Source organism: Magallana gigas, chromosome 4 (genome assembly GCF_963853765.1).
Source record: "Magallana gigas chromosome 4, xbMagGiga1.1, whole genome shotgun sequence".
NCBI lineage: Eukaryota > Metazoa > Mollusca > Bivalvia > Ostreida > Ostreidae > Magallana > Magallana gigas.
The window spans coordinates 23888258-23907569 of NC_088856.1; the positions used below are offsets into that span (position 1 = coordinate 23888258).

At 31.2% G+C, this 19312-nt stretch overlaps 1 protein-coding gene, 2 long non-coding RNA genes and 1 other non-coding gene across 4 annotated transcripts; all 4 read right to left on the minus strand.

Moving 5' to 3' along the window:
• Positions 1 to 3529: 3529 nt before the first annotated feature.
• On the minus strand, positions 3530 to 6480 carry LOC105344462 (cysteine and tyrosine-rich protein 1). Its single transcript, XM_034450695.2, has 4 exons — positions 6337 to 6480; positions 6137 to 6212; positions 5547 to 5701; positions 3530 to 5253 (listed from the first exon to the last, which is right to left on the minus strand). The coding sequence occupies exons 1-4, from the start codon at positions 6386 to 6388 to the stop codon at positions 5066 to 5068; spliced, it is 471 nt and encodes a 156-aa protein (XP_034306586.2). The 5' UTR covers positions 6389 to 6480; the 3' UTR covers positions 3530 to 5065.
• A 4697-nt stretch (positions 6481 to 11177) lies between these two features.
• Positions 11178 to 12980, minus strand: LOC136269560 (uncharacterized). The gene is made up of 3 exons (XR_010712999.1): positions 12863 to 12980; positions 12316 to 12470; positions 11178 to 11665 (listed from the first exon to the last, which is right to left on the minus strand). It is a non-coding gene; the product is annotated as an uncharacterized lncRNA (long non-coding RNA).
• Positions 12981 to 13865: 885 nt separating this feature from the next.
• Positions 13866 to 15492, minus strand: LOC136275147 (uncharacterized). The gene is made up of 2 exons (XR_010713673.1): positions 15358 to 15492; positions 13866 to 14325 (listed from the first exon to the last, which is right to left on the minus strand). It is a non-coding gene; the product is annotated as an uncharacterized lncRNA (long non-coding RNA).
• A 1287-nt stretch (positions 15493 to 16779) lies between these two features.
• LOC105344488 (uncharacterized) lies at positions 16780 to 18701 on the minus strand. Its single transcript, XR_010713674.1, has 3 exons — positions 18321 to 18701; positions 17723 to 17815; positions 16780 to 17044 (listed from the first exon to the last, which is right to left on the minus strand). It is a non-coding gene; the product is annotated as an uncharacterized protein (transcript).
• Between the last annotated feature and the right edge of the window lie 611 nt (positions 18702 to 19312).

The window sequence follows — 19312 nt, forward strand, 5'->3', positions numbered from 1 at the left end:
AGGCTTTAGGAACATTTTTGATAATGTCTTCCTTATGAAAATCATTCATGATATCATTTTTATATAAAAATCGACGTCATCAAATAAATGTCAGTTTAAATTGGGATAGAATAGCGTTTTTGATTTGTTTTTGATATAGACTTAGGACGGGGGGGGGATGGGGGGGGGGGGGGAGGGGGTCCTGTAAATGTATGAAATTCTGACACCTATATATAATGATATATAGATTGTGATACTTTTTTATAACAAATACGACACCTGATACTGTATGATCTTTTAATTAAAAAAATATTCCGAATTAAATAATTATGATAAGATAAAGAATGCCACGTTGTGTTGCTATAAGAAGGTTTGCGATTGATAAAGTTCGAAGTATTACTTATATTTATAATTAAAATAACTAGCTATACATGTAATATGTACCAAAATCAAGCATACCATTTCAGTTATAACCTGACTCAACAAAAGCATAACGCAAATCTAGCATTGCATGAATATAAACAACGATGGGTAATGGAACCAATTTCTTCGATTCATTACACTTATTACAACGTTTTCCATCTAATAAATGTTTCGTTTTTTATTACCAATAATGTTGTAGTTTACATGTTTGTCATACAATTATCGTAATATATCGAAAAATAATGAAACTTTATTCATTGTGTTCTGGACAAATGGTAGCTCGCATTCGCCTGTTTATTGTGGTTTGGTTTTGCTTCTTGGGGAAAGGAGAGCAACTAGATTTTTCATAATAACTGAAAACTAACTTTCTAAAATAATTATCCTTCCATGACCCCTTTAAAGTTGTTCATTTTCATATCTGCAAAAATACCCCAATCAATCTGATAAGTGATCAAGGTCATTTATATTTTCGATTAGCACTTTTCATACGGCGAGTTCTTTACAATAGCACAAAGCGCAGAGAGATTTGACAACCACTTATAGAAGATTATGTTCCGTGAATTCAGAATTAAATTGTATTATATAAATGAAAGAAAAAGATCTACGTAACAAATTGCCGCATATGCATGTTCTACGCAAAATCAAAGTTATGATTCAAGAGGAGTACTATATTTGGAATTTCTTGTGGAAAGCACACAAGTATATTTGGTACATAAAGCCTTTTATTTTGTGATGCAATATTAGCCACGTGTAATAGATGTAGACGATTATCTAAAGAATTTGTTTAAAATGCCGACATTTTGAAATGTTTTCTAAACGTTAATCGACAGGTAAAACTTTCTTGTTCAATATGTGTAATGATATCGTATTATGTATATCAAGGCTAATTATCGTCGCTGCTCAGGCGCGTGAATAATTTCGAATGACATCTTTAAATTTTGATGCCACCAAGAATAAAATAACAATTGATATTTATTTGATAATCTAAAGTTAATATTATTTTCTATTTATTCTACAAAATGCTAGGAAGCCAGTCAATTGCAATTGTTTGTTGAAGACTTACAATTGTTATGTGAAATATTCAATAAAATTTAAATAATCAAAATTGTGAAAGGTTTTATAATATTTGAGTTCTTTATAAATGAGGTAAGTAGTATTACATAAGTGTTCCATACTTGTAATATTCAATGATATTTTCATTATCGTTATATGTGAATTTTGTTTGTAATGTTAAAATGAAAAACGTATAAATGTATTTTGATATTTTTTTACGTTTCCCAAGCATCACATACAATTAATATCAATAGATACATCACACTGTAGTTTTCACCGTTGTGATGTTTGGGGAATTGCTCGGCTGATTTGTGGCTATGTGAGATACTCACGTTCACAATACTAGAAGAATTATAAATCAAACTATGTAAAAGTTAATCAAAAGACGTTCGTTATGATGCGCCGCAAATTGGAAAGTAATTTCAAATCAAAAATATAATTTATAGTTCAGTTTCAATTGATAGATTTAAATTTTTAATGTAACATTATTATATACACTGTATATATTATCGGTATATTTTAGCTCTAATAAATACTATTTTCAAATTATAATAGTTTCATCTAATCTCCTTCAGTCTCCATGATCCTTATGTTACCCTGTGTACATGTACATTCAATTTGGTACCTAAAGTTTGTAAAAAAAAAAAATAGTAGGGTTAAAAAGAAGGGAAAAAGAAACACCAGTCAATCTTCGTGTCGCAGACCAAGAAAATGTGTGAAGCCTTCAAGTGAATTTTTGTGGTCTTCGAACGCGTGTTGTTTTAAAGCAAATGTAGCTGAACTAAATCTAGACCGCTTCAAATATACTTTAATTGATAATTGATTTATTTTTCTAAACAGATAATATTTTACAACTGAGAAGCCAATAAAAAGGTCACACTTTTCTGTAATCTGAAGGCTATGTGTAAAGGAACATCAATAATATATTTATTCATTCACATCTAAATTTTAAATCATTCAATGTGTTATCATTGAGTTTCAGTGCACGAATATCAGAGACGACACTTTCATATTGCATTTCGTAATAAGTTTAAAGCATATTTCTATAGCCAAATGTTATCCATGAAACTTTTATCTCGACAGAAAAACTAGTATATACTTTTGTTCGACAACAGTTAATAATATAATTTACAATTCGGATACAAACCAAATTACTTACTCCGAATCATAAATATTTCGAATTGTTGGAAATAATGAATATGCCTTATGTAATAAATAAATGTTTCTCTGCTGTTTATTTTTTTGTTTTTGTTTTTGTTTTTTTTTTTGGGGGGTGGGGGTGGATTAATTAATGAAATTATGCACTACTTTAAAAATCTGTGGTTATTTTTGTTCAAAATAACATAATTCGCACAAAGGTCAAAAGTACACATCATCCGTATACAGGTACAGTGGTTTTTAAAATAATATTTTGACAAGGTATTCATTAATTTTCTTTCTGAAATACACTCTAACAACTATATTAGATACAAAAAATCAAAATTATCTTTAAAGCAATCTCAGTAATTGATATGCATATTTAATTACCAATGTTTATATCAAAGCAAATCAAACACACCTATCAATGTATAAAACTGGGGTAGTGTTAATGCTTAATATGTCCGACTTCCTAAAATATATTTACATTGTAGTCGTATACATACATACTAGCCATACTTACAAGACGCATAAGATATATATTAAACATAAGTGCTATCTTCTGAGGGATTACACTTTTATCAAATGAGTTATAAATCAATATAAATCATATAATGTCCAATGAGTTATATTCAATAGCCATCGATTGCTTGGCGTCCGTCTATCTTTTTGCCTATCCTCAAATCGACAAACTGTAAACTTTGTCTACTTTAAACAAACTTGACACAAAGCATTCTAAACATGAGAATAATATATTTTTAAAAGAAGAATGAATCATTTGCAAAAACAACATGATTTAAAAACTTTTCAAATAATGTACATTGGTGTCCGAAATATAATTTTTAAGAACCAAGCACCAAAATCTGCTAATATTATCAAGAAGATTTCTTTGATAAATAAGCAGTTTTTATAGATAATAGATTTTAATATTGTTTATTAGAAGTAGATAGATTAAATTACAATTGTATGTCATCCAAACTAAAAATTATATCGAAAAAAAAATCCAAACTAAAGTTTTGTATTTTCCGTTAGATACGCTTAATGCTAAAAAAATTTTTAGTACAACGTATGGCTAGATGTAAAGATCAATATTATATTTAACATCTTAAACAGAAACAAAACTTCAAAAATTACAACGAAATGACGATTTTTATTCAATTATCAGTATTCCAATGCCATGTATACTATGTGTGTTTACATGTAAAACAAGTGCCCCACAAGCCTTGATTGTCACCGAAGTACCATAGCTTTTCAATCTCGTGGCAAACAATCCATTGTTTAAGGTTTTAAAGTCCAATCTCTCATCGGAAAATCCTCTTTACTGTCATCCTTGCTGTTATTATTTGATGTTAAAAAACATTTATTCATTCAAATTTAAGGAGGGGGTGATGGTCAAAAATCGGAGGAATCTTGGATTAACTATGTATTACTTTAGCTCACAGGGTCAACAATTGTAAACGTTTGGTGAAGAGATATCTGCTGACCTTTAGTGATGATTATTTTATAATATTAACAGTTTCATTTATAATGCACAGAACATGCATACAGCTAATTTCTAAAAGTATACAATGCAAAATAAATAAAAGTAGATTTCCGAAGAAAAAAAAACACATATTTAATTCAGTATTTCCGAGTGAGAATTTACCTTGTGGTTTTAATGATGTTAAATTTGTTTCGGACAAGAAACAACAAATACTCCAAGGAAAAAATACGTTTACCATAGGTCACACCCTCCCCCCTTTTTACAAAAAAACTCAACCCCCGTCACATAGGTAGAGATTTACACAATTTAAGAACATATCATTATAAACATAATAAAAGGGCAATTAGTTTATCTCCAACAACTGTGAAAGTACGAAAAATAAATCTTGTAAATCAACACATTTTTATTAGTGTGGCCACATTAAACCTATCCAAGGGTGCTAACGTCCTGTCCACTAAACAATTAATGTAGATATTTAGTTGAGGGTTTCATGGATGTTATTTAACCTACAATTAGTTTTTCTTCCGCATTTTGGGAGTAGAGGGAATTTTAAAAGATATTGCCTTTTTGCATACAAGGCCCCGCTCATGAGGTCCCAATGGCAAACGTTCTGGTTATAAATTGAACAATTTATATTTCTCTCATTCTAGAGATGCTTCAATCCAAAAATGATAACAATTGTCCTGTAGTTTTTAAGGCCTAAAAATTTAAAATTGTTAACGCACGAAGAATAACATGTACAACCACAAGTAGCAATAGGTTACCTAAGTGACATTAAATGATAAAGGTTTTAATGACCTAGAGCATAATTAAAACTAATCACTAAATAGACACTTTTATGGAAGATTCTGATATTAGCGTTTATTTTGCATATTTTTATCATAGCAATTATAGTCACGTGTAAACTTTAAACGTCAATCAATTACCCCACGAAGAATTGTTAATAAAATAAATCAAAAACAGACAAATTATGTCATAAATAATGTTGGTTTAACTGGCAAATCGTGGGGGCTGTCCAGAGACAATGTTTTCTGCATACGTCGGCGGGGGCATTGTCTGTGATGCAGGTGGCGGGGGTGGATACGGTTGTTGGTGACTATAGCTATATCCTGGATTTGGTGGCGCACTTGACTGCACTCCCCAGCCTTGTGGATGTTGTGGATGTGTATTATATGCCACTGAAAGTGGTAAAAATAATTGTACAGATAGTTTCAACTGATTTTTGTTTCTTTCATAATTTACACAACTTTATCAAATTAAATTTTGTACCAGGATATACTTGGTTTTTTTTTTTAAATCAAAAATTCAATTAGTCTTCTTTTGTAGAGTATTTGTAGTGGAATGGTGTGTTATTGTTGGATATAGATATAAATAAGTTTATCGAAGGTACTCTTCAAGAAAAAAATTCAAAATGAATGTAATGTAACAAGATAAATTTAAATGAAACTAATGAATCGAAAACGAAAGTTACTTGTTGATGACATTGTTGAAACACCGGCTGGTTGGATTACGGTTCCTGTTGTCTTCTTCTTGCAACAGACAATGCAGACGACAACAATAATGACGCACAAGAAAATAAGTCCAGCTATGCCTCCAACAACTGCACCAATGATTGTTCCAACGGGACTGTAATAGAAATCAGAATTACAGAAAGTAATTATAAATTTGGCATAGCAAAATAAAAATATAAAGCAAGAAATTTTATTCGTTTCTTCTTTTTCGCCTTTTGCATTTAGGCATTTTAACGCTTGTTCTATGTTGTTTAATTTTATTCATCTATTCATTTTTTGTTTTGATATACATTGCAGATTTAAAAACATTTCAAATATACACATGCAGACATTTTCCTACTTGTTTTAAAATTAAAGTTATTTGAATATCGGTCAGACTTGTTTTTCGAAAAAGAGTGCACATAGGTAGAGAAGAGGGTCCGTAAAATAAAATTTGAATTAATTGTAGATTTTTCTGATGTATTTGTTGTGAAGAACGAAACTTAAAAAAGAACTTTGATCGTCAACATGCTTTCCTTACAAATGATATCAGTAAAACTGATAGACTCACATTTCATAGTAATAGCTGTAGTAGTAGTAACAGTAGTACGAAGAAGAATAATGGTAGCAACTACTCCAAACAACACCTTGTAATACAAATAAAAGAAATGTGAAACAACAAGTATTTAATATGAACAAAATGTAACAAATTAAAATATTATGAAAAGGTGTTTGAAAATTCCACTGATTAGGAAATTTGTTCTAACTTACCCGGAAGAATTGTTGCCAATACACAACTTAAGATGAATGGAGATATCGCCATTTTGATCGAGAATGCACGAATGTAATAACGAAGCTTTGGTCTTATCTACCTAGCACTGTACCTTATGGGGTGATAAAATTGCGTTTTCAAATTTAAATCCCGAGTCAAAGCAAATTAAACGATGTATTTGTTCACCAGTAATATCTCAGATAGGATTTACAATAGGACCGTCCTATCAGTTTCAATGAAACGCCTTTCAGTTACTCTAAACAACATTTATCACATTTGTTTATATTGATAAGATTTTTTATTCTGTTTGGCTTTAATCTCTTTAGCAACGATTATAATAGAAAAACATTTGTGTTTTAAATTTGTTTCCTCCGAAAACTATATCTGATATAAAAAAAGTTTGTCAAGTAAAATTTGATTTGATGCTTTCAAAGATGTATCAATAATGATTAATTGAATATTTTAATAGATAAATAATAAATATGCTGCCAAATGTAAATGAGACGACTATAGAAAATGCAACGCATAAAAAATATATTTGAAGATTACGGAATATATTGCACTGATTTCCCTTTATATTATCATTTACATTTGGCAGCATATTTATTATTTATCTAAAAAAAAAAAGAAAGACGTGTTTTATACACAAGATTGTATTTAAAACGTGAAATATACATGTATGGTTCTTATAATGCGAATAACATTGAATAGGAACATAGGAATGGCCAGAATATTGATAAAATTGTAATCACATGTTGTATAATATTGTTTGCATACTACATGTGAAGCACATGTAAATTAAGAGAACTTAATGGTCATGTCCATTTTTAGACTCCGTTGATCTCCTTTAGAAGAACAAATTAAGATAGAAATATAGAAAATATCCAAATTTCACAGATTACCGTAAAAGCCTTATGAAAAGAAAATTTTATCAACGGCATATAGTAAAATATTGATGAATTCTTGATATCTTTAAATTAGAATAGTTATGCTTACTTTATTTTCCCTTGAAGATAACAATAAGGACAAGAGAATCAACTTAAAGAAACCAAATTGAATCAATGTCTGAAAGTCTACAATTGGCACATCGCAACGAAATAATAATGTTGAATCACACTCAAAGCAAGGTTGTTTGACCACTAGGAAAATTTTAAATTCTAACCACTAACCACTAAACACGTTCAACCTTACTTCAAAGAGGAAGTATATGAGATAGATTGTACCAAACAGTACCATCTTCGAAATGCTTCGTTTCAACAAGAAGGCCTGCGATGCAGGTGTTTGATTTCTTTAATGCTGGTGGTCTGATCCTTAAATCAAGAATATCCTTATATTCTCCGCGAACTTTCCGGAAAAAACTCGTCTTCTGCAGCTGGCCCTGGATAATGCTCTATATACGACATCAACATAGGCCTTCCGATTAAGCTATCGGTGCCAAGTTTAATTTGAAGAGGTATGTATACCACTTAGGTTCTACTAAATTAGTACACTTCTTTTTATTAAATTAATTCGTTAGTTGAATTAGTGTTTTCCATGTTGTTATCCATACATGTCCATATATTTCTGTTAAAAAAAAAAACCTTGCATAATTGTCATGATGTAGCTTTTAGCAAGTACCTTCTTCAAGTTTGATTCAATGTATTTGATCAGTTATTCTATCTTTATAGTATATGTTATGTTTTATCTATATCTATATTTAATAGCAACCGAGAAACATGTAACTAGCAGTTCAGATTGTTTTGGATATCTTAATTCGCATATAAGTTATTCATAAACATTTAACTTAAACATATGAAAAAAGCCTATTTAATCTCTAAACTTTTACTTGAACAACATGTACTTATTTAATGTTCATTCCCCCTGCTAGATGTGTCTATAGCTGACGTCTTTGGGAATTGGTAACATCAAAAGATTTATTTTTAATTTTGTATCATATAAAATTTGGTTCAATGCCTAGATATTTCAAATGTCATGTTAATTTTGTCATACCTTTTCGACAGAACAAATGTATCCAGATTTATACCTTTCTTTTCAACAGGAAAAATGTATCTATATTTATTTTCTTTTATTATAAATTAAAACGTACACTGTAAAAGCTATGGTATTGCTTTCTCATTGAAAGCAACCGTAATTATATACATTATACATTATTATTATTCAGCCAACTAGCACTGAAGTCATCTCATGTAGACTATCATGGTTGTTACTTAATTGATATAACATTTCTTTAGTAATTAGATTTTAAAATAGTAAATAAATGCAGGCCTATGTTGGAATCGGTTTTGACTTCTCGTTAACTTTGCAATTTCTAAAGGTTACCGTCCGTGATTTGTTTTGAACTAAGTCAGGGATTTGATATCAAACGGGGAGCTAAAAAGAGACAAATAATTTCAATTTCGTGATTAATTTATACTTTATTATAAGTTTATATCGTTGATTTTTGTTGGATTAATTTTCTTACTACAATACAACTAACTACATTTTCTTTTTGTTTCACTGCTTTGCAAGTTTCAGTACTTGTTCGTTCTGGTTATTTCAGAGGAAGGGACTACTTTACATGCATTTACAGCATGTGCACATATTGTACACATGTGTGTTGTTAGGGTTAAGCTATTTTAATTCCACGAACCGGTTTTCCAATTTTGTAAGCAAAAAAAAAATGAAAATAGAAAGAAAAAAGTCTGATTTAAATAAAGAAAAATTTGAAGTTCAAATGAACATTCAATAAAGCGATTATCGCTTCGTTTTATAAAATTTACATATTGTAATTGTTTTATGCGATTTGAGCCACGAATTAACGTACTTTTTTAAACGTTTAATACCTTGGGTATTGTTTGATATTTCTTATGTAAAAATGGTTATAACTCTTTTATAACTGTTTTCATGGATTAAAATCACTTTGTTTGCCAAAAAACATAAATACTTTAAGCACAGACCACTTAAAAGGCACTGAAGTTCTAAACATTGAGGTTTTGATACGCATACATGTACGCAAATTTAAACAAAATAGTTCCAGTATTGAACGTATTTAATAATCACAAATAGATGTTATGTTAAATGTGCATTGAATTAGAGGATTTTCAAAAAAATAAATCATTAGATTAATGTAAACATTTGATTTTACAGTGTCTTATCCGTTCTTATATAGGCGTTTTACACGATTATCCCCACATTTTCAGTAGGGTTTTTTCCTTATTATTATCTTTTTGTTATCATATTGTACACTCATACAAAAGCATCCAACTTTTGTCGGTTTGTTTAATATATAACATGTAAGTCAGAAGAAAAACAGCCAATTGTTTTATGCTTTAATTATGCATTTTTGGCACCCAGTTTGCGGACTCATTCAATATCCAATTGTCGGGATAAAATAAATGGTATTCGTAATACATAACTGGTCATCACTCAAAGATTTTGTTAAACGTAATTGGTTCGGTTTCCATTTAAAAGCAGAGCACAGACCCAAAGTGGCTCTATAAAATGAAAACCGATTAAGTTCTCAAACAAATAGCACTAAGCGAATGTTTGGAAACGCATGTTTAAACAATTTATTTTCAAATTAATGGGTTTTTTTTTCAAATAAACATATCTTTAGAACCAATTTTCAAAAGATCATCATATATGTTGATAAATATTGATGTTTATATTTGCTGTATCTTTTTCATTCCGATTTAGGAATTTAAAACGCGTTATTTGACTTCTTTTCTTTAAACGTCTCATCAATTTTCAGTCCGTAATGATATTCTGTGCACCTATGCAATACGTACATTTCTGTCGATAGAGAAGGTTTGAAACTCCGAAGCTTCCTGGCACTTCGTCCTTTGTTCACCCACTACGGCTTTGCTCTGTTTTGCTTTGCTTTTAAAACGGCATACAAACGTTTCATATACTTGTAAAGTATGGTCCCATATAAACGTAAAGAGACTTTCCTATCGGTTGGATGCTATAGATTTAAGATAACTTTTTTGAATTCACTTATTTCAGTGTAAAAATAAAGACTTACTTTTTACAAATGATTTTGCATTCCCTGATGTCATAATTATCCTTCGTTATGCATCAGACAAGAGGTCCATGGGCTACATTGTTCATCACATGCAAATGTACCTGATCAACATTGTCGTATGATATTATAAACTAGTTCTTAATATCTTATGTATTATACAATCTATGGCATGTCTAGATTTTATGCAAACATTATTAACATTAACCTCAAAGTCATTAAACTTAATTCCGTTCCTGCTTTATAATTCTAGTTTATTAATGTAAAATAAAACAATCAAACACAAACCAATATATGTAGAAGATCCATTTTCCATATTTACATATAAATTCATTCCAGGTAATAAACAAAAAAACCCTGAATTCTATTTTGAATAATAAAATGGCTTATAGTTCATTTATTGATGAATGTGAAAATGAACTAGCTTATGGTATTTTAACTTACAGTGATTCACTTTCCAGGTATATGATTATAGATTAACTTTTAAAATATATAACATTTCTTTATCATTTATCAAATGAGTTGATTTAAGCTTACCGGACATTTTTTATCACAAGTTGTCCAGCGTCCCTCTTTCTGTTTTTTCTCTAATCTACCATCTTTCAACATTTTATATACTCGAATCATTTTTATAAAACGTTATATATTTCAACCAAACATGAGATGAAGCATTTCAATGTAAATCAGATATTTATTTAAAAAATTATTAGTCAAAACATGTTCAAAAAGAGGATAAGATTTTAATTGACAAGTACTAGGCTTTAAATTGTTAATTAAAAGTAGGAAATTGATGATCAGGGGAAAAACATGCATGTATAATCAAATTTCTCAGAAAAAATGCTATTTAAAGTAAGATTTCTCAAATCTTGTTTTGTACTTTTTCTGTTTGATAAGATTTACACTCCCTTAAAATAGCATAAACAGTTTATGGAAAAAAAAAATATTCCGCAGAGAGACGATTTGTTCTTTAAAACAATTCTGTATTTTTCAGCACGCTGAAGAAATGTGATCATAGCAATGGTCAATTGTACTGGCAATATTAAGCTTCTAAGTTAAACGTCAATAAATCTCATAATATGACGGAAAAAATGAAAATCAAAAGAGACACATAACGTTTTGAAGGATAATGATTTAACTGGCAAATCGTGGAGGTTGTCCAGAAACCACGTTCTCGGCATACGTCGGCGGGGGCATCGGCTGTGACACAGGTGGTGGCGGTGGATAGGGTTGTTGATTACTATAGCTATATCCTGGATTAGGTGGAGCACTTGGCTGCACTCCCCAGCCTTGAGGATACTGAGGATACTGAGGATATGCATTATATGCCACTATAAGGGGAAAAAACCACTATAATAATTCAGACAGTTTATGGAGGCTAGATACTCATCAATATGAAATATACCTAAAATTGTAAGATATAATTGCTTTTGGCTAGAAAGTATCAGTTGAAAAAAAAATCCATACATCTCACTATTCAAATTTTGGTATTTTTCTATATTTCTATATAGAGTTCATTTACTATAGGAGATCAATGCAGTCTAAAAATGACCATAAAGTTCCATCGAACCTTTTTAATAAGACTAATACAATTAATGAACTCCCCACGTTAACCTTCAAAAAATTTGGGATGTGCATTACATGTGTATATGTCACAAAAAAAAGAAAGTCAGCTTCAATTCAAAACATTTTTCTTTCTTTGTGTACTTTACAAAATTGCAAACCTTTTATCAAACTGTATGTTGTACAAGGTTAAATTCGGTATTTTGGAAAATCGAATATTGAATAAGTTGATGTTTGAACCGAGTGTGTTTGAAACAGAACTGGAGTTCATACCACAAATGTGACTTACATTTAGGTAGTCTGTTTGTTGTGAAAGGAAATTGACTTAACGGCTACTCTGTGACAAGATGAATAACAGACAAGCATTAATGAAATTAAAAAAACACATGTAAATAAAAAAAACAGAAGCGAAAGTTACTTGTTGAGCTCATTGTTGAAACTCCGACTGGTTGGATTACGGTTCCTGTTGTCTTCTTCTTGCAACAGACAATGCAGACGACAGCAATAATGACGCACAAGACAATGAGACCAATGATGCCTCCCACCACAGCACCAATGATTGTTCCAATGGGTCTGAAGGAGAATCAGAGTTACATGTACAAATCTAACTTTCCATAGATGTAGATTGTGAAAATTAATCCTATCTTTTCCTTTATGCTTTTAATTACCATGCATGTCTGCTCCAGTAGGCTTTTACAGTTATCAATCTTTATCTATGTACACACTTCAGTTTACTTTCCAATATTGAATGTCACTTCAACATCTGTCCGCCATTTTTTTTATTACCATTATTTTGAACTTGTTCCCTACATACAGTTTATTTCAAAGAGATAAGTATCGCTGTTTGGTAATTATTTTTTTACAGTTCAAACTGCATGTTCGATTTCAGGACTAAACGTAATTAAAAAATAAAAAGACTTGGTTTCTAATGATATCGATAATCGTAACAAAATTGATCAACTTACACTTCATAATAATAGTAGTTACAGCCGTATGAATAATAGTTATAATAGTAGCAATATGATCTGCTCCAAACTGCACCTTCAAACAAGAAGTAAGAGAATTTTAAAGAAAAACGAAGTGAAATAGATTTAAAATCCAATATCAAAGAAACACGATCTAAAGGTGTTAATTACTGTTTATATTCCAACAAATGTGAGGTTTGATTCAACTTACCAGGAATAACGGATGCCAATATACTAGTTAGCATGAAGCTTTCCACTGCCATTTTAACCGAGAATATGCGAGTGCAATAACGAAAATGTCGTCTTATCTACCCGTTACCTTTATTTGGTAGGGCATTCAAAATACGTTTTCAGATTTAAGTATTGATTAAATTTTTCACAAGTTTACATGGGCTTTAATCTTGTCGATAGTAAATACAAAAAGGAAATTTAAGGTAAAACCGTGGAAGTGTTAGGTAAAAATTACATCATTGTTTGTTTGACTGAGAGCACCGAACATAGGATATTCCTCTCTTAGATTATGAAATCGGTTCCTTAAAAGTGAACGTACTCGAAAGGTTGTTATTCCTTGCATGTCATTTATTATAATTATAATATTTGAAAAAAAATGCATTTCCTATGCGATATGTTTCATTTTACATTTGAAAAGATAGTTATGATTTATATGGATGCAACATGTGATTTGTATTCAAGTATTCATATGTTTTTTTTGTTTTCCATGGCGTTTGGTTATCCTTTTATTTGGATGGGGATTGAAATAACTGAATATATAAAGTCTACAGAAACAGCTTAGAAAAATAATCGCTGAAACAATGTCTAAAAATTGACAATAATTCTACATGTACGTCGCCACAAAATAATAACGTTGAATCACATTCCACTGAGACATCTCTAACTAGTCCATGCACTCACAGCTTACTTCAAAGCGTGAGTATAGGAATTAGATTACTAATAATTTAACAGTTCAAACTTTAAAATGTCATTCACACCTTATATATTAAAGAAAGCCATCATTTATTTCCATGAGCATCAAAAGCAAATATATTAACACAATATGTAATTTTTTTCTTGTTAAATTAATGCAATCATCAAAGTCATGTAGACGTTAAAATTAAAGATAAAATATCAGATATATGCAGAAAGTTCCACTTTGGATTTCCCCTGAATGGCCTCTTTTGTTTCACCAAGAAGACCCGCGGTGTAGCTGTGTGATCTCTTAAGTGCCGGAGGTCGGATTCTGGATACAACAAGCTGCTTATATTTCCCACGAACCTTCCGAATAACTCTTCTTCTGCATCCGACTCTGGACAAAGCGGTGTATAAGGCTTCGACAGAAGCATTTCGATTGAGCTTTTGGCGCCAAGTTTGAAGACATTCGTAGATCACCTCGGTTCTACTAAACGGGTGGTTTGATTCGTGAGTTGAAATGATGCTTTCCACGTTGTCATCCAAACCAGATATTTCTATTTAAAACAAGATGCCAATTGGCCTTAACGGTCACCTGAGTAGCATATAACCCATACACAAATTTGTCGAGGAGTCTCATATATACATGCATTTAATTGATTAGGTTTGTTTCATACTGGAGTAGAAAAATTATAAATTTGTAATGACGACCACCTCCTTGCCTGAAATCTTTCAAAAAAGAACTGCGAAACCTAAGATTTTGGCGAAAAACTTAAAGATCTGGTCTACAAAATCATGAATTCAGTCTTTTTTTCAGGTGTGTGGGAGTAAAGAAGATAATTTTTTAACATTATATGCATTAACACCCATACATCCATTTTGGCCCTGCCATAGAGTCAAAACCCATACTCCAGGGGACATGAGAATTCCAGTAGAGGACTTTCTGGTAAACATAATTATAAGTCAGTATTTTATACAGATGTGTGAGAATAGAGAAGAACATTTTTAAACATTATATGCATTAACACTATTTTGCCATATTGCCCCCCTCCCCCATGTCCTGAACCCCTGACCCAGGGGCCATGAATTTCACAATTTTGGTAGAGGGCTTCATGGACATCATAACTATGCAACTAGTTTTTTCATCACATGTGTGGGAGTAGAGAAGAATTTTAGAAAATGTGGCTTTTTTGCATATTTGGCCCAACATGTGACGCCCCGGGGGTGGTAGAACCATGAATTTCACAATTTAGATTCCTCTTACCATAGATATGCCTCACGCCAAAAATGGTAACAATCAGCCTTGTAGTTTTAAAGAAGTTAAAAATGTAAATTGTTAACGCACGACGACGGACCAAAACGGATAGCAATAGGTCACCTGAGTAAAAAAGGTCACCTGCGTGAACTCAGGTGACCTAGAAAACTTCACTTACACAATGACGTTATTGTAGCTTATAGCAATTACTCACATTCAGTTTTGATTTTTTTTTTTTTTTTTTTTTTTTTTTTTGCTGTATAGATAAATATGTAATCCGGATGAATAACAAGGCATAATTAAGATTTTAAAAAAAAGGAAGCAATCTACTTACCAAATAGTACTTTAAAGAATAATATGTACTCTTCAAAAACTGATTGAGTCGCAATGAACAGTAGGAGTGACCTCCATTCATCGTCATGGAGACGTTCTGTAACAAAACAATATGTTAAGTGCCCCTTAAGGTGGAATATGCTACACCATAATTTGATTTTTTTTATCATTCGAGTATCTTTTCTGAAACATGATTCTGTTTTTCAAAGATGGATAATGCTTTTCAAAATGATTTATACGATTTTATAAAATATATTTTTTTTAATTCACTTTTTATTTATTTTTATTTTTATTTGTTTCTGTATTTTTATGAGAAAGTGGAAAAAAATTTGGATTTGATATATGCATGCTTTTAATATCTATAAAATCATGTCCAGTGTTGCCAATAACTTCGAATTTCGAAACGGCTGTAACTTGTCTGTGACATGTATAATTTCTTAAGTCTGTTTAAAGTATGTGGTTTGTTTTATCTAAATGTGTTTTAAGGATGTTGGATCAAATTGATTTTATTTTGTAATAATTCAGTACATTTTTTATGGTTTTACTGTGTTTACAAATGTAAGTTTCTGTTTGTTTGTTGTAACATCTTGGGGAGAAAAGATAATGTGCTTTTTTTACATATTTTTTATTTTATTTTTTTCCCTTTTTTGAGTAGGAGTTTGGAAAGAACAGGTAGAGTGGTGGGTCTTTGGGGTTGATATCGTTTGATTTTTAAGGGCATGCAAAATATCGGGTGGGGGGGGGGGGGTCGCGGGTCAGGTATCAATAACTAAAGGCGTTTTTTTCATGATTTATAAGTACATATAGTGGAACTTGTAGACATGTAAAAGAATTTTAATGTTGAAAAAAAGACCATTATTCTAGCTATAAATGAATACTTACCGAATGTACAACCAATGACACCAAAGTCTCTTTTCCTACAATGCATACAAGAGTTCATTCATAGCAAACCTTTGATATTGTATTGCATAAAGTGTTAAAAATAAGAAGATATCAGAAATATATTTTTCGAATCAAAATGTAAAAATATTTTATACACTGTCTTGAGCATGTGATGTTTTTTAAGATTAAAATATCAATTTAATTTGTGTAGAAAACATTTTAAACTTTGGACAACAACGAAAAATTGTGTAATAAATAGCATCGTTACAAATGGAAAAAAAAGAATTCAAAGCAGCATATTCCTAATCAAAGTCACTGATGTATCACTAAGCCTTTAAATTAGATACACATATATGGTCAGCAATTTTGAAATTTAATTTGTATGTGAACTTGGATTGTCAAGTGAACAAATCCTTATGGCTTCTTAAGCAGAAGAATTGATTAGTACCAACCAAGACCATATCTAAGTGAACATTCCAACTTTATTTCCTGAATTTATGTTTGAGAAAAATAATTCGTTTAGAAATATGATCATTTTGTGAGGTTATGCAATCATAATATTATGAGGTCAGGGAGTAATCATTATGACGTCAATATACTGGTAAAACCTTTTGACCCGTTCAAAAGTTTAGACAAAAATGAACGTGTTTAGCTCTTTTGTAGAATCATTTTTCTACTCAAAAATTACTTTGGTATGGTAATTGGAGACTTTGCGTAGTATATTATCAGGAGCAGAAAACCAACAACAGAGGCCGCCAAGGAAATAATGGGGGCCACCAGTAAAACGTACTTCTCCGGTCCACTATCTACAAAATATATAACAGATTCCAGCGTTATTTTTCCATGAAATGATCATTATATACAGTAAGATGGATGGATGGATGGGTGGATTGATCGTTTAATTGATCAGTCAATCTTCTGTAATCACACACCTTCGGTTTGATCAGAAGCAAAACATCATCTATAATGAATCTATGAATGAAAATGGTTTTATTAGGTATACATCATAATTTAAGGACCCCCATCCACCGCTCAGCATAGCAGCTAAATAGAATCGCAATCATTTCTGATTACCGAACGGCTTAATACTCGTGAATAACTGTATTTCTAGAGAAGAGCTGTTTTAACAAGACCTTGAACTTTCTTTTGGATGTAACTATTTAATTTGGTCAACAAAATAAGCTGTCAAATATTGATCTTCTTTCTTGTTTGCTCAGAGAAGATCATTAATATCCAAAGACGGTCAAATTCGGAGAATTTTTTCCTCCAAGATTTCCTCTGTTGTATGAAATGAACGCTGTTCTAACTGAAATAACCACTCCCGGATGAAGTCGGACAAATGTCATTGCGTTTCATGTAATTAATATTAATTAGTGGACATTTAATCATGATCGAGTAGACACCGTCTTCATCAAACGGAGTTTGTCACGTACAGTCAAAAGTCCAAGATCTTGTTAAAACGGCTCTATTAGACTAATACTCACCTTGTGTGAAGTTGAACAATCTCTTTTCCAGTTGGCAAAATAGAGACGATGTATTCCCGCATTCTGACTCGTTTGACTTTGTAATCTGAAAATCTATATTAAACAAATACCTTCACTGAATGTAATTCATTCACTCAACAAAATAGTTCTTGCATGCGAAAAATCGCTGCATATTCCTTTATCCGCTTAAGACATTTATCTAGATTAATAGCTATAGCCGCCCGTTCCTAGGGTTTTATAAAATTCCTTTACTTTTTTTTAAAATGTACAACGAAGAACAATACTATAACTTGTCACATCAGGCTTAAAATTGAAGTATTTCAGGGAACTTACTAGAATAGGTAAATATATTCGTAATAGAATCAATATGAAGGAGTAATTTTGTCAATTGATGGGACGAAAAATATTTTCATCTCAGCGTTATTCTGTATTTTAAAAGATGCACTAAAATATCCAATCTTGACTTTAGACAGGATGGCGACATACCATTTGGCATATTTTGTCTACGGTCAATTTCATCAGTAGTCATTTTATTATTTTAATCATAACCATGTTCGAGTGTTTATTCAATATATAATGCAAGAATTATTATCCATACCCTTTGAAGACTGAAGCGTGGTTTTATTTTGGAGGCAATGTCCTTCTGAACCATCGACAGACAAATTCTTAAAATAGTACCCATCTTTGCATCTACATTTTGTATTGGCGATCTTCGTACAGGGCGCTGACACAACTTGATATCGGTCTACGCATGTTGTCAAGCAAGCTGCACAATACTGCGCCTGGTTGTCTGTAGTTTGGTAGGTTCCAGTTGGACACTCTGCGCATGTCGCTGACGTCATGTTGGTGACGCAGTCATTGGTTTTGTATGTCCCAGGTCCACACATCATACATAGTAAACCAGTCGTTGACACGTACAAGGACGCCATTATTTGAGCTCAGGACCAATCCCTGGAAACCAAATTCAATACAAACTACATTTTTTCTTTTACCGAGTAGTTACTGATTTTATTTCACTACCTTAGACTCTACATGTTTCATGTCATAATAGTCATGCCAAATTTAGTCGTGCACATGATATAAATTTTCTTTAAATAGCATTTACAATTAAGCCGTATCAACATAATATGATTCCCCTATCTATAATATAATTACTAGATAACATAATATATTATAGTCATGCAGTTATTCATATTTATGCAAATAGAATTTGTTAATAAAAAAATATAGCTTTGTAAAACATTCATCACCAAAATTACCTTTTTTTATGATTATAGCCCAGAATGTTAATGACAAAAAGTACTCTGCTCTTTTTTTCTTTTTTCTTTTTTTTTCTTCTTTTTTTGTGGATAATGGCGTAATGATAATGTCGCAAATTGTCAAGTTATGAAGCTCATGTAGCAATAAATTTGGCTTTTTATGTCTTGCTTTATATACTAAGCAAAGTCTTAAAAGCTTCCCTCCGTAACATAGCATGAATAACCTAATCGAACGTCTATCATAGACTGATAGTGATTCATCTGTCAAATCGGTGGAAGACAAAAGAACGAAGTCTAAGGGCATCTGATTGCGGTAGATTATAATTACGTT